The sequence below is a fragment of the Triturus cristatus genome, chromosome 5_1, assembly GCF_964204655.1.
Source record: "Triturus cristatus chromosome 5_1, aTriCri1.1, whole genome shotgun sequence".
NCBI classification, from domain to species: Eukaryota; Metazoa; Chordata; class Amphibia; order Caudata; family Salamandridae; genus Triturus; species Triturus cristatus.
The window spans coordinates 918,007,730-918,028,784 of record NC_140587.1 but is presented as its reverse complement, the minus strand read 5'-3'; the positions used below and the strand labels follow the sequence as shown (position 1 = coordinate 918,028,784).

The window sequence follows — 21,055 nt, the reverse complement described above, 5'->3', positions numbered from 1 at the left end:
TGGAAGGAGCCTTTTCCTACTTTTGTTGTGTGTGGACTAGCTGTAAAAATATCGGAGTTGCTCAGCCTCTGTGAGGAGTCGAAGGTCTAAGTCCCTCCATATCATTGGCCAGAGTTTGAGTCACATAATGAGGTGAACAGACAACATAGTCTAAGAATGTTTCAATGTTAATTGAAGTGTATGCAACACTGCTATGTTATCATGGAAAGCCACGGATTCCCAGCCTGATGGGGAATATTCAAAATGCAAATCTATGAAATATATAATTTTGGAGAACCTTTGATACTCAGAGCCATCTACTGAGCCGTGGATCGCAGAGATTTTCATTTTGCATCGTATCAAACAAAAAACATTCTGTGACTAAAAATAGGTACGAAGGAAAGCTATGAAATGTTGAAATCTTGCCAACAATGTGAGTTTGGGGTCAGCGGTTTTTTATACCAATCCAAATTTCAGATTGCCTCAATGCCAAGTGATCTCATTGCATTTTTTTAAAAGGTATTTTCTGAAGACACTCGCAGTTGGAACCTAATCTAGAAACATGTAACACATAATAACAAATATCCTACTGTACAGCAGTCCAACACTTCTGCTGATAAATGATACTGATAAAAACTGTACCATATTTGTTGTTTGGCTTATCACAGAGATAGGAAAGACACAAAAAGCGACCATTTACTGTGAGGAAATGATGTTGGAATGATGATAGAATTTGGTGGTGGTGGATACCTGCCACATTTGGTCACAGCAACAGCTGATAACCAAGGAAACATTTCTGAATACTTAAGTCCCAGGGAAGTCCAGGGTGCTTAGGCTTGCATGGAACCCTCTACTTTGTGTTGTCTAGGACGACTTGCAGATGTAAACTGCTGGGTACAAATACAGAACTTCCTCACATTTCTCTGAAGAAAAATTTAGGGATGAATATCTTCACTTCTTTCAATCGAAACAGTACCCCACCTGCGTGGGTGGGCCTACCATCAGGGTTGGTAAAGGCTTAAAAACAGGACTGTGAAAACATTAAGCGAATATCTTACGATTAGATCCATTTTGTGAGATGTGGGTAAGCAGTAATTGGCCTTAGCTGGACAGCAAACAGGGAAACCTATCAACCTTTAAGACTTCTGAAATTGATCACTCCGATTCCAGGGTGATATTGCTTGTCCAGATCCTTCTACTTTTTCTCATCCAGATTGTACAGTAAAGGTCAAACTTTGTTTAAAAATACAGAATTCCCTGACATTAATTTGATGGAAGATCCAGAATTTGCAGTGAGGCAACAGTCTTTCCACCAAGCATTCCTACTCTTCTCCTAATAAAAAAGGTAATGTTTGGGTGGGCCTATTGTAGAGACCAGAAAAAAGCCCCAAAGCGTGACCACTGAAAGACATCCAAAGTCTCTTCGGAAAAGGCCTTTCTTCGGAATGTGGGTGTCTGCCGTGTTCGGGCCAGGAGTCAGGTAGAATACAGGGAAACATACCAACCTCATACCTTGCTGAAAATTAGACACTTTGGCGTATTCTCAGGTGGCGTGAACTGTGTGGATTCCATTACTTTTTCTTAACTAGAATGCTCAACTTTGGACAAAAACACAGAATTTCGTCACATTTCTATGCAGATAACAGCAAAAAAATGCTATCACTAAGTGTTTCACAAACTTTTCCTGATACAAACAGACGTGGGTTGGCATATCACCGAGGACAGGGATGCCCCAAAAACCATGGAAGGGTCTTTAAAGGCCCTTTCCAAAAGTCCTTTTAGGAGGTGGTAGGTGCTGTATTTGAGGAAACCTACCAAACCAAAGAATTTCTGAAAACTAAAAGGCACAAGGGAGTTCAGGGTACTGTTGCTTCTGTGGATGGCAACAATGTTTTCTTACCCAGTTGGCCCGGCAAACATCAAATCAGGTCTTTAAAACCACAGAAAGATTTTTCTTTCAATTGGCGTGGGACATTATAGTCATCTCACATGCCAATTGAAGGAAAATTGTTTTGTGGGGTTTTTAATATGTGCTTTGATGTTTGCAGGGCAAACTAGATAAGAAAACATGGTTGACATCCACACAAGCATTACCCTGAACAACAATCTTTGGGGTCTCATCTGTGCCTCAAGCACCACACACAATGAAAGTAGCAATTTACCCCAAAAACTTAAAAGAAAAAGAATTAAACCCACTAAAGTTTGCAGAGTTCATTTATACTTCTGTCAAAAGATCGAACCATGAGTATGACTCATTGGGGTATTTTTGGTGAACAGTACAGCAAAACTCGGAGTGCTTCTAGTGAATCGACAGACTGATTTTACTTAGTGAATAACAGGGCAGCACGGCACAATATTGAAAGTCTTGCAAAGGGCATTTGATCCCAACACAGGCAAATTATTTTTATTATGAACAAATTACATTTAGGAATTCTATTTATGGGAGAAGTGAGGTTATCATGTAGAGAACAAACTTGTAAGGAATAGTTCAGTTTTACCAGGCTGCAAAGCACTTAAGACTACTAGACATTCGGCAATACTCATGCACTGTAAATTACATAATGACATCAAATATACAGGGGGACAAGGAAGCGACAAAAGCAGCAGTTGTGGACTTCCACAATGAGCCAGGAGTTCAGATAGTAAACAGAAGCTATGCAACAGTAAGCTCAGTGGTCAACATCATGAAGTATTTTAAAGGTTTGGAGGAACAGTAAATTACAAATGCGCATCACTCATAAATAGGTCGGACTTGGTGTTCATTGGCTGCTGTTCAATTATGTTTGTGCTCTCAAGTACTGAAACATACAGAAGTTTGATTTAAGTGCAAGTAATGGTGATAGTGACTTCTGCTGAAATGTGAGCAAAACCATATTGGAAATTAAAGTTTTATCACGCACTTTAATTCTATAATTTATTAAATTCAAAAAAATCAAACTTGGTTGATAAATCACCAGTCTCTAATAGCAATTAATGTAAGCTGTATCAAATTTTTATTTACAAAAAATAAGTTGCCATATTACAACACTTACAATTTAGCCAAGGCTGGTCTAAAATGTATTAAAATAAAAGCTTATATGTTAACATTTTTGTGAAGACATTTACAAAATGTTCTCTCTTCAGTGATATGGATGGAGTTTTACATATTTCTGGTTTTAAATCATACATAATCTGAGCACACCTACTTATTACACAGCTCTTAAATCAAATATCAATGTTTTCCTCTATTTGACATTTCACTTTAACATAACACATTGCAATATTTAGAAAATTGTAACCCCCCACAATCCATAGCTGTGCCCGGTTTAAGATTGCTATTGCCACGGTCAAGGGTTAATTAAACATTTGATCTGATAATCATAACTACTGCCACAGCCATATCGCACCACCCCAATACTGCTTAACTTGATGGCAAATGGAACTGTCTTACCCCAAAACTGAGGCATCTTAGGAGGTTATACTCAGGAGTTTGGTGTCAAACCATAGAAAATATGGGGTGAGGATAATGGATCAGTATATTTTAGGATAAAGTGCCCCAATATTTATCTCTATTAAGATTCCAAAGTAAAGTAACCTAGATTGAACTGAGCCAAAGGTGAAAGGGTATGGCACTTCAGCGGAGGCCTACGAATTACAGTATCCGCTCTTCGCATTCAAACATTCTCTACAGTGAATTACAATTCAATAGTAAGCACAGATCTACTTTATATAAATGCTGACAAGATGACAGACTAAAATTAATCTTAATAGGGAACACTGCTCATTACCATGGAGAGGGATTAAACACTGTGGAACAAGTCTTTATTAAGGATTTGTGCAGACTTTAGAGGAACGGAGTAACATATGAGGCACAGCACAGTTTTCAACTTAGCCGTTAGTAGTGTACGATTTTTAAACTGGAAAGTCTGAGGCAATGGCAATAATCGTCCAAAATTGAAGTATCAAGTTTTGACAATCCACAACACACAGGTGTGCAAAAAGATGGTCACTGTGAGGAATGCATTCATAGATACTGTGGCACTTAACCAAAAAGAAAAAGTTAAGATCGCAGATTTTTTTTATGCACAGGGCTTTACTACCACTGCATCAAAATTAAAACATTTGTCATGAGGCTTTTTTTGTAATGGAAAGCAGTATGGGCATTATATAACCTTGTACACCCAGACGTGATCTATCTACGCATTGCTTACTTAGGTTAAATGATAGAACGAGTGTGGTTATCTCCTTTCTGGTAGTGATCTTCTCATTAACACTACAAGAAAAACATCCAGAATCATTCAAGACTAGATTTGTTGCATAAGCATATACTGACAGTCACATGGCAATCCAGCTAGACAGAGCTCTTGAGGACCAAAGAGCCAAGTATCACAGCACTCAATCACTACTGTCCCACAACACTTATGAGGTACCACTGATAAAGAGAGGAACACATGAGCGAACTCAAATTGCTTGAGTTTAGACAAACGACAAGGCCCATCCCCATGATACGAGATAACGCAGCAGAAGATTAGCCACTAAATCTGCATAGAGCGAAAAAAGCGTTTAGTGTTTGATGATGCCATATACATTTTCTCTGATCACCAGCTTACCAAGGGGAGAAAAATTAGAACCTGGAAAACAATGTTCGGAGTAAGATGTGCTGACAATGTCAAATGTAGTATTTTCACACAGAAGAAAGAAGGCAATTCGATGCAATTTATCAATTTAATCCACCAACAATGCATTGCAATAACCAGAACCATTTATGTATTTAACCTGGGTTCCACATAGGCTAAGATGGGGACCTCAGAATCGCACTTGTGACCTGAAATACATTTGTTTTGTAGCGTTGTTGCTCATTCCGGTCTTCAGCATCCAGCGTGATTTCATCCTCTGGACGTATTGCATGTCACGGCCACGCATCAGCGAAGCACCTACAGGCATGGAGAAAAGCAATACATGAAAATGGGCCATGTGTCAAAAGTAAGATACTTAAGATTTCAAATAGTTAATTGACTTTTCTTTTGGCAAATACTTTCCATGGCTTCCAGAGAGCCTGCAGGGAATGATCATTGCTAATATTTTCATAAGCAAGCATTTTCCAGGGTTACCAACTGCCATTCTGTAAGCGGAACATGCTGCTTTCAACATAAAGCACTTCTGAATTGTAAATTTAGTTTAGTCCTTTAGCTTGATCTTTGTCTGACCCTCTTAATCAGTTTGATAAACTCAGCAACATTTCCTAATTGTATACCTTTTGGGGAGTGAAGGTGTGCACCATTTGTTGTTTAAACATGCCCAAGACGACAATGCATTCATACTGGATATATAGATGCATATATCGGGCTGATGCACAGACTACTTCCTTAAACAAAATTAAAGAGCAAAGTACTATTTTCTAAATTTCAGTGGGGAAATGTTTGACAGATTTCGATTAAAGATAACATACACATTGCAGTTTAATTAGGTGAAACCTACTTGCCCGTCTCTTTCTCTCCCTCTCTTCCCCACCCAACCAATCACCTACTGGCTGAAAGGAATCCCATACATTTCACTAACAGTGGGATAGAAGGATTGGGATCGTACAAAACTTTATAGTTCTGGTAAGACATTCAAAATCCAAACTCGACACTTACAAGTAGACAGACAGTTTTAAGGTTTTTTTTTTTTAAAACAAAACTGTACTCATACTGTGGGCAAATGTTTCAAATCCAAGAATAACATACTTGTCCCATCCGTCCAGCCTAAGGCTTTGTACTGCTGCAGCACTCTGCCCACAGCTCTCTGATTTTTTGAGACCACCAAAGCTCTGCTGACACCAAAATGTTGCTTGTAGTACCTCAAGAGGGACCGATGGCCTATTCTTGCACCTGTGAAAAGTGAACAGAATTTCTAATTAGTCCAGAGAAGAAAAAAAAAACACTTGATTAATTTACACTACACCAGAATTCCAATATTGCACACTGCCACCTGCTCATTTGTGCTTGCTTCCATCAGCTAATACCAGACTGCAAACTTTTATTCTGCTCATAAACTGTATTCCTTGAAGAATTAAATCTTGCCTTTTTTAGATGGGGTGAGAGGCACCCTTTTCCGTCTTGCAAGAGCTTACACAATCTCAACTGAGATGGGCCTAAGTTTAAACCCCCCCCCAACCTATTGGTTGCTGTGTCCCTCACATGTTGATCAACTCCTCATTCAATCAATATTCTTTTATTCGATCAATTTAAAATACAGATCATAAAAACTACGAATACAAAGTATATCAATAATAAACACGGTAAGCACAATTCATTTAATAAAAGACCCCTTGTGTGCCTCCTAAGCTTTACCCATGTGTACAATAAGATTACCTACTTAATTCATAGACATTCATGGAGTAAAAGTCAAAGATAAAATAGAACAGGCCGAGCATCACTAAAAACTTTAAAACTTTTTTTTAAACATATCTTATGGGCAACATAGTGACAATATATAATAATCGTAGAGGTACAGCTTAGTTATATCCTAATAGCCTCAAAGAGGGCTTGTGTCCCATAAGCTTCCTCCTCCTTACGCAAGCCCATAAGAATGTGGCAATCGAAAAACATACAAATGGGTCTTTAAAATATAAAGCTATTCGACATTGCCTAAAATTATGGCGCCTTAAAATCGGAAGGATACAATTCTCTTGTTCTTTTCTTATATAGCCAACAAAACAAAAATATATGTAAGTCAGACTGCTGTGATTGGTTATCGCATGGGCACGGTGTCAATTCAGAATGCTTAAATTTTCTGGCAGGAAAACCCAACATCAGGGGGATTAGGTTCAGTCGGACCCTTAGTAAAATGTATCTATGTTGTAATAATCTAATACTCTCTAGATAGGAGTACCCCCCCCATCATGGGCGACGTCAACTGATATAGAAGAACTGCTTGTTTTGCACGGCTTCTTTCCCATCGGTCATAGGTGGCCCTAAATATAAAGGTATCCTTTAATTTCTGTTTCGTAATCTTTGTACACGCACTTGGATCACTGAATAATTCCGCTAACCCAAGGGGGGTCAGGATTTACTCTTCATATTGCAGCCACCTGATGTTGTGTTTATCGTCAAATTTTACGCAATTTCTTTTATAATAGTTTGTGTTAAATTTACAGTGTCCCTACGCCAAATGGAATGCCATAATACAATCTGTGCTGGTCTAATGCTGTCTGACACGTAAGGTAATCCCAGCTCTATATGGAAAAGGTAATTTGAATAGGAACTAGGAAGCGAAACCAATCTCTTGAAGAATCTGACTTCAAGGATTTGGAGGGAATCTATAGAAGCCATACCCCATACTCCTCCCCCATAAGTCTTTGCCTGGTAGATCTTTTTAATGGGGTCTAAAGGTCTTGAGCCCAGCTTCTCTGCAAAATACATAGTAGCTGACATACTCCTCTCAATACCCGTCACCAGGCTTAACCATGCTTGGTTTTGATCAAAAAGGACCCCTGGGATGAAAAGGTATCTACCACCTCTAATTTACGTGAGTCCATATGGAAATATGGTACTCTATCACGATTACCGGCCCCTGCTATAAGGACAAAGGATTTAGCTTCTTTAACCCTCAAGTCCAATGACACCATGAATGTTTCATATGCTGTTTTTAGTCGTTGGAGAGCCACTACGTTCTGGCAAATAATACTGCACCATCAGCATACGCCAACATTGGTACGGAAAGGGTGCCAAACACAGGAACGTCTGGAGTTGAATCCAAGACCGCTGCCTCAACCCCATTTGTGCAGATGGAAAATAACAATGAGGAAAGGACACACCCTTGCCTGACTCCCTTGGCGATCTTGAACAGACGAGTGCACTCCCCGTGTTTGCCGTAGCTAACCCAAGCAGTGGCATGGGAGAGTAGTGGATGAATAAAGTAAATTATGGCAGACTCAATCCCCATTGACTCAATTATATACCATAGTTTAGAGTGGCTCCCGCAGTCAAATGCTGCTTATATGTCCATAAAAGCCATGAAGACTGTACCACCCTTTGACCACAGACAAATATACTAGAGCAAAGTTGGATTTAGAAGTGATCTATTGCGCCCTTACCGCTTTGAAAATCATACTGCGCCTGCATTAAAATGTTCTTCTATTGTGCCCACTCCTCCAACCTATGTAACAGCAGTTGACCCATGAGCTTTGCAGTAGTATCCAGCAGAGAAATCGGCCTATAGCTCTGCGGATTCTATCACCGTTTTGTATATGGGGACAATTACACTAGTCTTCAATGAGGTTAGGGGGCCAACTTTGGCTATCCCGTTAAAAACATTTGTTATTAAGGGGGCCCACAGGTCTTGACGTTCCAGAAAGAAGTCTATAGGGATCCCATCGGGTCCCAGAGCCTTCCCAGAACAAGGAGGCCAAACCACTTCTTACTTCTGCCAGTGAACATGTTAGGTGGTTATTTTGGACTATGTCTGGGCTTGGAGAGTGATTCAAGAGAATATTATTTGAAGCAAAGATGTGCCACTCAAAAGTGCAAAGTGCATATATACAGCCCATTAAATTGAAATATATTAAAGTCCTTCATTACAGATAAAAACACAATAGAAATAACCTTAAAAACACAATCCTTTTTGTGTCGAAAACTGTTTTATGACTGCCTTAAAAAGCTACTAGCTGACCAATTCATATTGCCTAGTGCATAGATAAACAAAATTAGTTAAAACTATAACAATAACAATGTACATACGACTATTACAATAATGCTTTCACTGGCACGAGAACACATAAAAATCAAGGCATGAATGGTCGCTCAATTGGCTGCACTCCATCATGGTTAGACTTTATTCCCTGGCCAGCAAAACCTAATGGGGGTATACCGTGCTAATGGACTGTTAAAGAAGATGACAAATTAATCTCTGGTCCTTTCTTCTAATTTCCCACATATTGCCCAGGAACTTTGCCATTGCGCACACAAATAATAATCTTGTGACGGATTTTGGTATGCGCAAAGCAACCCTACGGTCACGGGATCTATGCTGTTTACAAATGGGGATTAACAATTTTTTCCTAGGTTTAAGGTATGCAGGACAGCCAAAGATAGCATGGCCAGTCAATTCGATCGGAGCAGAGCAACAAGTGCAGCCTTTGTTCAAGGCAACGTTACGTGACCAAAGGCTTGTAAATTAATTCAGGGGTAGAGAGCCGTGCCTGAATTGTATATAAAGCTTTCCGTCAGCCGGCACCTGGATGAGATCAAAGTATCCTTCCAGGATACATGTTAGTTTGAAGACGGTAAATTCCTCGGTCAATCTACCCCACTTACTACCCCCGATTTCATTATGCACTACCCAGTCCCAGTACATTGCTTTGATTCGTTTCTTGGTAGGTAGTTCTGGGCAATTAATACTGCTCCCCTTAACCCAAATGTGTTAAGGAGGTTTCTGATATTTCTAATGCAGCCTATTGTTTTCGATGTATCCAATCAACAAACTTCTTCAAAGGCAAGTGCATACAGGGATAATTCTGGGGTGGACGCTAACCTCTGCCAAAATAGGAGCAGGCGGAGCTTTATTAGATCTTTAACAGGTTTGATGCCCATATCCAGTTTGAGAGGGCAAAGAGGTGTGCTTGATGGAAGAGACACTAGGTTCCCAAGGAACTTATTCTCAATCACTGTTAGATCGTCAAAGCCCCACAGCTCGGCCCCATAAAGGGCGCTACTTACAGCCTTACTTTTATATATCTCTAGGGCTGGTGCAACTGGTTTTGTATAGGAGCAACAGTGTTTCTTCCTTAGGGCCCCAGTTACCTGTGTAAACTTGAGGTAGGCCTTGTTTAGATGTTGTTTCCAGGCTATACCTTCAGACAGTTTGATGCCCAAATATTCAAAGCAACCCTCTCTCTCTAAGGGAATGTTATTAAGAGATAAGGGCCCTTTGAAGGAATTATGTGGATTCTGCATCATCAGTTTTGTTTTGGAGGTCTTTATTTTGAGGCCCCTCTAGTCGCAAAAGGTCATGAATCAATTTAACAAAATTTGAAGCCCAATAGGTGTTTTGGAGACAAGGAGAGTGTCGTCCGCAAAAAGGAGGGTTGCAATTTTCCCATTCCCTAGGGAACCCGCATTCGCTGGTATTACAGCTAAGAAGTCAACCACTTGGTTGATATATAGAGAAAATATTGTTGGGGCCAAAACACAGCCCTGGGAGACCCCCCGGCAGATTTTTACCAGATCGGTGACTTGACCCTGGCCACCCCATCTCACCCTGGCGTACTTGTCTACATGGAGTCGTACAAGTAGTGACAGGATCCCCATTTCCTTCAGCACCAACAAAAGATTGTTGCTGGACACAAGGTTGAACGCCGACTTCAGATCTATAAACGCTACGTATAGACTGCCCTTTCCCAGTATCACCACCTTCCAGTAGAGGAGAAAGAAAAGGAAGACCTGATCAATTGTTCCCGTTTTGTGGCAGAACCCTGCCTGTGACGGGGACAAAATATGGTTGTCAGCCATCCAATCCTGAATCCTCACTAGGAGAGAGAGGCAGAATACTTTTTGGATGCAATCAATTAGGTTAATAGGCAGATAGTTAGATGGGTTGCTCCTGTTGCCGTTTTTGAAGATGGGGGATCACTTCGACTCCTTTCCAGGATTCAGGAACTGGGGATCCCCGGCGATATCATTGGAAAATGCAGTTATATATATTGCCCAATTATCCTTATCTAAACAAAAAAAGTCACCTGGAATTAAATCCGGTCCAGGAGCTTTGACAGGTAACATTGCCTCTATGCCTCATCTTGTCAATTTGGCTCCACTTCAGTTGATATCCATTCTTTCTAGCCAAAACTGTTTTTTGTATTTTTAGTGGTGGCCTCGCTTTCCTAAACTTCAGAGTCAACTGAGTAAAAAGGATTGCGTGGTCACTGAAACTTGTTAATAGAATTGGACACTAATATAAAATCAATTGTGGTTTCTTGGTCATTAAGTCTACAAGTGTTTTCCAAATTTCCCGCTGTTACGTCTGCTCTATTAGCTATTACCATATTTCGGGTGTATAACACCCTATTTAAGGTGTTTCCATATCTGTGATGTGCAAAATGGTAAATAGGGTCACCCATACTATCTTCTAAGCCACAGACCTGGTTTTGTGTGTGTTTACAAGGGTGAACATTGAAATCACCTACCCATATAATACTAAGTCATCCCTTGCTAGCATGACTAGTAATTTTAGCAATCTCTCTGTCTAGTGTGACCACCACTGACTGCATGTTCCCCCCCAAAGTTAATATAATGATAATTTATTAGGAGTCATACTTGGCCACTGTCATTGTCCGCCAGAAGAAGATGGAATTGGGGGATCGGGTGCTCAAACTTCTTTATTTTTATTGGTAGAGTGTTTGAGATTAGAGTTAGTAGAGCCCCTCTGGCTCTACCGGACGATGATGATATTGATTCGGTTTGAAATGAGCGGTATCAGTCTAAGAATATATGGTCAGTGGCCCATGTCTCTTGTAGGCATACAATATCTTGGTTTTGCCATTCTGATTGCCAATGTGGGTTGCCTAATTTCAAGTCAATGCCTGCCACATTCCAAGAATCTAGTTTTATACATTCTTTGTGGACCCTTATTCTACTTATTGTTTTTTTTTTTCACCCCCTTGGATATTGAAATGGGATTGTGCGAGCCCCCCATCGTGGCTGTATCTTGCCAGGGGTAGTCAATCACAGGCTTCGAAATCTATCAAGGGGGCAAATCTATTCTCCAATCTCAGCTCACAGTCACCCATGTTTATATCTTTTCGGTTTCCCGCCATCCCTACCATCGGGTCTCTCCTAGGCCCATTAATAAAAAGTGAAGTATGTCTATAAAAATACTCCAACGGTAGGGCAGAGATCCGGGTCCCGGGAAGAACTGCTCAACGAAGCTGGCCTAGGAGAAAAACCCTAACAGTGTTTTTCTAGATTAGCCCACCCATCTAGCTATAATAATATGGTTTGACAAAAACCAGCCCCTCCCTTCAACGTTGTTCATTTGCCTCGATAGCCAGTGTAGACTTTTAGCCATTAGTGGAGGTGTTGATTCCCCTCCCCCTCTCACAAGACCGGTACGTTTAGTAAAACAGGGAAAGAGGGTGAGGCTGCTGGGGGGAGATCTAGTGGCTGATGTAGATGAGAGTTCTGCTCACACCTACACTCTTCTGGCCTTCGGCCCACACCCCTAATTGGTCCTCCCATAAGTTCAGGTTGTCTCTGTTGAGTTGTAATGCTATTTGAAACTATCTTTGGTGCTTCTGCTACTTTCTCTTGTTGTATGGGGGGTTGGCGGGGTGCCAAGGGTATCGGAGGTTGCGCACACAGAACAGTGTCCGTTGTGGGGGCCACGGAATTTACGATATATGGATAATCTGGCTCAGCTTCCCTTATTTGGTTCCTCCCTTGCACTTGATGATCGCTCCCCGGGCGGGGATGTGTTAACACCTTGACTGCGGCGCGAATTCCGCCACGGTGCTGGAGAATTAATGAGTGGGGGGGTTCGGACGGCACCCGGCCGTCCTCCGCATGGAACTGGTTAAAGATTGCAAGCTGGTTGCTCCATGATTATCAAAGCTGGATAATCTTCCTTCTATCTCTGTTAATTTGTGGAGGAGTGGTTCAAATAGGAGGGTAAGCAAGTTTTCTAACTTTTTCCACATGGTCTCGTCTCTCGTTGGGATTGAGGGGGAGGCATGGCTCCTACTATTTTCAAGGTCTGTGGACACCACCTCTTTTGTCAGACTGGTGGTTCTTACGGGCCTTTGTTTTTGGCTCCTACCACCCTTTCTTCTCTTAACCGGTGAATTAGTTTTTTGTTCAAGCTGGAGGGGAACTCAACTTCACTCGCAGATACCAAGGGACTATTTACTAAAACAGAAGAAGTGCAGGACCGTGCTTGTGAGCAGTTCGGAGGGGTCATCTGGTGGAGGATGTATAAGATCAGTATTTAGTCTACCTTCCCCTAGGGAGCATCGCCTCACGGGAAGGGAGGGCTCCAATGACAGGTGTCGCTCTGTAAGCTCTATCTCCTGTGAGAGAACACTTGCGGTTAGAAATGCATTTAATGTGTTCACTAGTGCTCCCCCTGCTTGATCATGTGTGACTTTCCGCTTATCTATTTCTTGTATCAGCTATATTTTCCTGCATCAAGATTGAGAAAGCCTCAGGGAATTCCACTTATCAGAGGGGGGGCCCAGCCCAGCCTCCTCCGGACATGGATGGGCCTGCCCTTGGCCCGGATGCATCCCTGCATGCGTCGCGCTTAAGAGCGCTCTCCGGTCGCGATGGGAAACGTAGTTCCCCCCCCTGTAGAGTCCTTGACCAGGTGCGGTTTCTCCCCTCTTGGGGGAGACAAACACGATGGCTACGATGGCCGTGGGCAGGCGTTGCGCTTAAGAGAGCTCTCCGGTCGCAGGGGGTGACAGGAAACGTAATCCACTCCCCGTACAGTCCTTGACCAGGTGCGGCTTCTCCCCTCGTGGGGAGACAAAGTAACAAGGCTGTTCATTATTAGCTGTTGGGTTAAATGAAACTATCGATCATGAGAGCTCGTGTTTATCCTCTTAAGCAGGTACAGCCATTTAATTGAACAGAAAGTGTAAGAGTCTGTCTAGAGCGGATTGCGGAACTAATCCAGGAGCCCCAGAGAAGACAATTTACTGTGCGCAGATTGTGTTAAATCAGGGCCTTTTTCCACTGGTGTACTGGGCTTAACCTTAAGACTGAGTCCAACACTGAGCAAAACGTATACCCCCTCTAGCACTTGCCCTTCAGGGTGGAGAAGTTGAGCGGTAAAAGGCTTACTTAGGGAGGTGGTGCAGGGTTAGAGGCTCAACTCAATAAATGAACCAATACAAGTTACTATCTCAATGTTCAGCAAATGCTTAGTCTCTGAAAAAAGTACATTATTCAAAGCTCACATAACATAATGCTGTGAATATCTCAGAAAGCATCAAAATATACTCAGTATTACTAACCTTTGGCAGTTACTGGGGAAACAGTACACCCTAGGCTGTTCCTGTAGAACAATCTCTTATGATATTCCTTGTACAACAGTTTACAAGTAGTTTCTGCAATTCTCTAAATACAGTAAGTCATTGGGAAAGGCTGATAGAAATGAGGGACAGCACTTGGATTACAAATTCCTGGTTAGTGCAGACTATGCTCCCCAGTCTGCGTTCTTTCTGTGTCCACAATACATTTTGTTGTTTGTCTACCTGTTAGTGCAGTCAGTGTGCAATCCTCCGGAGTTCATCAGGTCAGCGCCAGTCCACGTGGGTTCCACCGTATGGCCACGGAGAGTATAGAGCAGTGATCTTACCCCCTCAGCTGAATGGTGCACATGGTGTCTAGGGTGCTGCGGTGGTCGAGTAATGGTGCTCGCAACTCAGCAAATCTTGAAGCTCAGGTTCTTTCTCGAGGCCAAACGTAAAACCCAATACCAAACCAAGCGAGTCGCCCACTCATGGTTGTGATATTGGGTACTGATTCATGCCTCACCATTGATGCGGTTCTCCTCTTGCACCCTCAGTCATCCTTTTTGATGACCTCACATTGCTGCCCTTTTTAAATCAATGCTCCCTGGCTTCTTGGCAATCAGTTCTCTCAGCATAATTGGGACAAACTTAAGTTCCTCAGTAACAATGTCGATGGGTGTACACAGTTCCGTTTATACTGCAGAGACACTTCGGGGACTCCTAGGTCTCACCCTAGCAGAGCGGTGTGGTACTTTCCTGGTGATATAGTACACATCACTGGCTCATCTCTTCCTGGCTCCTTACCTGAGCAGCATTTCTCTAATGCAAGGACACATTGAAAGACTTTCCAGAGCATTCAGACGGTTCTCTCCCTCAAAGCAGGTTCCAGGCAGCCCCCTCTGGCAAACTTAGACAAAGTTCAAACGTTTCTAGTTCTAAAGGGCAAGGACAGTTGGAGAGTATATCCTAATCCTGGAGCACCAAGAGTTTCTCAGTTGCTCTCCTGGATTCTGGTATATAGAGAAATATTGGTTTCTGCCCTAACTCAATTCAAAAACTGCAGACAGTAGTTGTGAAATCCAACAGTCAGCTCTAAGACCACAGCTGGGACGTTCTGTCCCTTTTGCTTATTCCATTCAGACTAGTCCAGTCAAGGCCTTTGTTATAAAGTGCTAGCTGAAAGATGAGGTGGAGCTGGGAGGCTGGTGGCAGGAGGGAACAGAAACAATGGCAAAAGGTGAGGCTGTCCTACTTAACTATCTGTTAACCTCTGGAGGGTAGCCCTTCCAGTGAACAATGGACTAGAAGATCAAAGGGAAACTTTGGAAGCTTCAAATGGGTCCTCGGTCTCCTCTAGTCTACAGTCAAATGTCTGACGCACAACAAGGGATCTCTGAAATGTTCTGGAGGAGTCCTGCAATTCACATCTACTGTCTGGGCTCTCTCCAAACCTCCCTTTTAGGTACTAGTCGGATGCAGCAAATGCAAAATATCAGTGTGGCTAGGGCCGCATGCATGTCGCATCCTCCCTGCAGAACCTCTGCACATGGAACATCCACGTTCCAAATGGATGGGTTAAGAACCTGGTTGAAGTGATCCTGGTGCTTACAGGTAAAAAAAAGCATGCTTTGCCACTATGAACTATATCACTGCCATCAACGTCAGTGTTTGACAGTCTGGCAAGCTAACAGTAGCCATGTTGGATAGGGAGGGTACACCTGGTATGCCCCTCCAGACCATAGAAACCCCTCTGGGTCGCATTCTCTCTCTCACAGAAATGCGTCCAGCGCTCAAGCATAATTGTGGAATGTGCAGAGGTGAGGGTCAAAAACCTACAGCTTGCTATTATGAACTTAAGGTAGGGTTGCACATTCTCCAAAACCATGCCGTGGACTATTCTATGCCCCAGGAGAGGAGTTTTTAGTTTTTTTATTGAATACAATGGCTTCCAATGAGGGTGGGGTATAGGAGCTGAGTGACAGAGCACTGTGTGTCTGATAGGACACCCGTCATCGATGCACTTATCAACCCAGATGCAGGTCATATATTTGTGAATTGCAGTATCCTTAATCCACAAAACGAGTGCAAGTCCAAAGATAGCAGTTCCAACCTGCTAATGCGATTTGATTATTCACTACCACTTCCTGTGATTGAAAAGATGTATTGTTCCAGCAAGCAGATGTCTGCACAAATGGAGCTTGGCTCCCACTGTATACACACATCCTGTAGTACTGCATGTGCCCACAGGTGCAAACACCCATGACACAGATAAACCATCTTAACTGATTTATCTTAAGTAGCATGATTACTGAACACTAACTGTTACTACAAACACCATCCACTACAAAGTGTTACCATCTTCATCCATGCACATAGGGCTTATAATGAGATCACTATACAGCTGGATTCCAAGGCATGCTGAATATATTTGCATTACTTTTTTTTTGCAATTCCCAAAGACAACTACCATGAGGCCAAACACTGTATCTGTCAGTGCCTCACCCCACAGTCGCCTGCCAGTCTCTAGTTCAGCACATAACCAAGCATATACTCACACCTCTTGTTGCATGCAGGTTGTCATACTGTCTGTCTGTAAGTCACAGTATCTGTAGGTCACACACCTAGCAGGGAAGCTACTTGGCACTGAACAATGGCAAAAGCACAAGCTACGCTACAATAGTTTAGAAAGAGGCAGGCCAAGTGTTCGTTCTCGTATGCTGGTGGGTAATACTCCTTGAAAAGTTTGATTTTAGTCCCTGACCTGCTGAAGGGTCAGAGAAGTTCAATCGGATATTATTCTAGATGGACAACACCTTTCTTTTAGTTTTTTACCTCCTTCTTACGCCTCTTTGTTTACCTCCTTCTTACGCCTCTTTGTCTGGCAATGTACTGGTCTCTAGTGTAGCTGTGTGCCAGAATTAGTTGGATATATATATATATATATATATATATATCAGCATGTGGTTTATGATGGTTTTGTAGGTGATGAAACAGGCCTTGATGATGATAACAGTCTGGAAGTCTGGAAGGTAAACTAGTGTACTTTGTGCAGGGCTGTGACGATAGGAGTGAACTTCTGCAGACCCTTAATGTGATGCACTGTAGTGTGTTCAATGACTTTTAAGGGTGCAAAGGAGATGCCTGCAAAGCCATTGAGCAGATTGTTGCCTTGATGAAGGTAGGATATGAAACACATCAAGCACTGATTCAGACATTGGCTATTGAAAGAAAGGGTTTCACTTTCTTCAAGAAAGAAACCTGATATCAAGCTGCTTTTGTTTTCCTGGTGGTGATGTCTTTCAATATGAAGTCTATGCTTCAAAGAGGCTACCGCCTCAGTGAAGCAAATTGCAATCACACCTTCGCCTGCCCATTCCATTTTTGTAGGCAGATGGGCGGTTTTCTCCTCAAGAGGGGGAAAACCAGTTGCAAGACCAGTTCCCCCAGGAGTCGCTCATTATACTCACAGGGGAAAGAGGCTTTTCCACCATCTTGGATTAGGGTAGAGAGGGCTATCCTGGGATTGTTTGATGAGCAAACCCCCCCGGAAGAGATGTAAATTGGAAAAGGTAGCTTTGTGGGAACTATTGCCCTATTGGCTAGTGAGTCCTCCACTTCTACAAACAAGATGATGAAATAAAAGTGTAACCCCAGACCCACAGTCCTCAGATCACATCTGGACTGGAAATAGATAGGAGAAGGACTGCACTGCTGAACCCTAGACCCAGCAAAGAGATAATGCACTTACTTCACCCAAGCAACGCACAAAGAGGACTGTGTCTGCTGTGGCCACTAGTGTCAGGATGGAATAAGTGACTCCAAGAGCAAGGTGGACAGCTTCCTGTTAAGCCACCAAAAGCTAAAGAGACCCACACCCATTGGTAGCCCAGCTGCCAGGAATGCCTGCCTGTCGCTGGAAAACGAAATGGCTGTTGGGGGACCGAGTCTGGATCTCCCGAGGTGTCCCCAGGCCTATGGGACCCATAGCCAAGGCCGAAGTGGACTCTGCTCCCCCAAAGAAAAGGAATTGCCTACCAGTAAAAAAACTGCTGAACCTACTGTAACTGTGAGGCCAGTTGATCAGTGCCAATTGGACCTACACTGAATCAGAGACCAGAGATGACCCCTGAAATTTGTGGACCTCAGGGTAGCCCCAGGAAAACTCACAGAACCTCTGCAGCATTCTTCATCTCCAATATCTGGACTGCTTTAAAGAATAAAAGTACAATGAGGATCCTAAAACTGCTGACTACGACTTGTAAATGATCCCCTTGGACCTGAGTGGTCCCTGCGACTGGCCCCAGCCCGTTGTGACTAGTAAAAGGATTCTAACAGGCGTTTTAGCTCACTGGCTACTAACCGCTTGCAACAAATTACTTTACCTTTGAAAAGTCATATCTCCGGTTGCAGGCAACAGACTTTTGTCATTTTGATGTCTAATTTAAGATAAAAGTACACTCTGATTTTAGAAATTGGATTGGATATTTATTGTGTTGTGTCTCTTATTAACAGTTTTGGTACTTCTAAATGCTTTACACTAATTCCTTTAAGTCTGACTGCTTTGTGCCACAGTGACAAGGACGGAGTGAAGGGTTTACTTAAAGCAACCTAACTGGACATGATAATGACTGCGACACTATTACATGGTGAGGTCTCACAACCACACCACTTAGTGATCCACTTTCCGACAGCAATATAAAATGTTGGTGCTGGTGGAAATGGCTTCAACTCTTTCTTCTAGCCTGGCATCCAATAACCCTTGCCTTTTATGCTACACAGGTATTGTAAACTTGCAGAGAAAATCATGCTCTCCATGCAAGAGGATGATCATGGTTGGTTAGCAGGCTCAGTCTTCTTTACATCTGATGGACACATTACCCATGACTTAGTTGGCTATTTCAAGTCCTGGTCAGGGATTCAAGAAAATCTGCAGAAAATTGATCTACATTTTAAAATCTCTGCAGTCAGTTTAAAGTGTGAACTGGAAAACAAGTAAATGCCTCGTACTCTGCTTTAGTGAGACTGGCAGACCTCGCATTCAAGTGAAGAATGGGCCATAAGCAACAGGAAAGTCTGATGGTACAGCTTCCTCCTGTGGGTCCAGTGCCTAGCACCCACTTGCTGGAGCAAGTTTCAAATTCTCCCAATCACCCACCTAGACAATCAGTCTTCCACTGAGAAAGACCCTGCAACTGAGGACACTGCAACTGAGGAAGACCCTGGCCTGGCAAGGCCTACCAAGGGTGTGACAAGACCCAAGGTGGATTCGTAGAATAAGACAGGTTAGCAATATGCCTATCCTGAGCCCTAGGAAGGTAATTTCAGAGTGGCCAGTTCTCCACAAGCAATTCCTTATTGCCTGGACCTAGAAATGAACAAAGCACCAAGAGACTGGGAGGAAACTGTAAATGGGCCATATTAGGACAAAATAGCTTTGGAAAGCTGTGCTGCTCTGTCATTGCATGTTTTCGATGCGGCTGCATTTTTTGTTTGTCCAATGAGCTCTACAATAAAGCAAGCACAGTGAGGCACTTTGGCTTTTCCAGACATTAGAACTGTGCTTGATGTGAGGGTGAATGTTTACCTGCATATGCATCCTGAATGAGAGAAGCTACTGCCCTGTCAAATCAGGCTCTGCAGTGACTGATGGAGCTGGTAGTTTGATTTTGGTCCATAGGTCCTTTTTTACCTGTAACCGTGCTGACACATTGCCAACCAGGGAACCAGGGCTCTTTGCTTCTATCAAGTCTTGGACATACATGAAGGATAAATATTCTGTATGCATGTGGGATGTTTGGCTCACGAGTGAGCTGCCAATAGTGGCATCCTTTTGGAACTTGTGCGTATTGCACAAAATGGTTGCATCTGCTGTGTCTAGGTGGTGATATCCATATGCGATACCCGAGCCTCAGACTCCATCCTTCCTGCACCACCTCCGAACCTTGAGGTAGAGGATGTTTTTCGCCTCTTCCCTTCAAACCATTTAGGTTTTCCCCTGCCCTGGGTAAAACTCATCCATTCTTTACTTCCTGCAATGTGACCATCTTTCAAGTCAATAAAATCAATGCAGGTCTCAAGTCTAGAACAGTACACAACTCCGACCAGTCAGAACTGATTTGAGTGTGGAAACAGAGGCCCCTGACTATAGCCACCAACAAGAACAGAATGCTACTCGAAGATTAGGGAAGCACACAATGCAGACCCTCCGATTGGCTTTGAGATCCTGCATTGACCATCAGAGAGGAGCAAGTACAGGAACCCTCATCCAGTACTTGGTTCCCCTCTGTTGATTGGACAACAAGGAGGCCTGCTCGCTAATGTAGAACAGAAATCACCAGACTAGCAGTACAACTTTGATAGACTGCTTCCCTTCAGATTAGGCCTTAGCCTGGGAAAATCTGTAGAGTCACCAAGCTGCTGTGACCTAGGGAGAGGAGGAGGGCTTACCAACTTGCAGAGGAATAGAACTGTGTCTGCCAGGAGTGATGTGATCCCTAGGCAAATCCACACAAGGCCAAGATGACAGGGAGGACCTGCTTGAGGACAATATGATGACTAAGGGAGCCCCAGGGGGGTATATAGTCTTTCCTGCCCAGAAGGAAGGAGTGTATCAAGGTTATGGACTTGTTGCTTTGCCTATAACTGAAGCAAAAGTGAACCTGCACCTTCTGTGGCCCATGTCAATAGGGTGTCTGTATCCAACGTTTTTCAGCCTCAGTGGAACATGGAGAGATTCAGTCTCCACACTCTTAATGCAATGTCCAGCTCTGCTGATCTGAGCAAGATTCAACCCTCCACAATTCAGGTGTTATCCCCGGTTGAAGTTATGTTTACTACTTGCCCCTAATGGACCAGTATCCAATTGGGACTGAAACCACACTTAACTGCCTTAAGTGTCCCCTGCATGTTTGATGTCTGCGGTTCTTAGGAGAAGAGAGACATACAGTTCATGGACTGGGAAAACATAGTGGAGGCACTTTATTACAGACACGTTGGAACACATTAGAGGTATATACTGCACTGCACACAAACTTGTTCAGGATCGGTAATTCCCTCCTTTTAACATTTGCAGGTTTCATCATTGTGGTTCCTACCATATAGTGACAACTA

The 21,055-nt window shown here is 42.9% G+C and overlaps 1 protein-coding gene across 4 annotated transcripts in view; it reads right to left on the bottom strand.

Annotated features, from left to right (window-relative positions):
* Positions 1-2,356: 2,356 nt before the first annotated feature.
* The window catches only part of ZNF622 (zinc finger protein 622), a 92,883-nt gene continuing 74,184 nt past the window's right edge, over positions 2,357-21,055 (bottom strand). For all 4 annotated transcript variants that reach the window (XM_085605948.1, XM_085605949.1, XM_085605946.1 and 1 more), the window contains exons 6-7: positions 5,685-5,828; positions 2,357-4,892 (exon numbers count right to left, since the gene is read on the bottom strand). In XM_085605948.1, the coding sequence (XP_085462074.1) occupies positions 4,765-4,892; positions 5,685-5,828 (272 nt within the window). In that variant the 3' untranslated portion in view covers positions 2,357-4,764. The remainder of the gene's footprint in view (positions 4,893-5,684; positions 5,829-21,055) is intronic.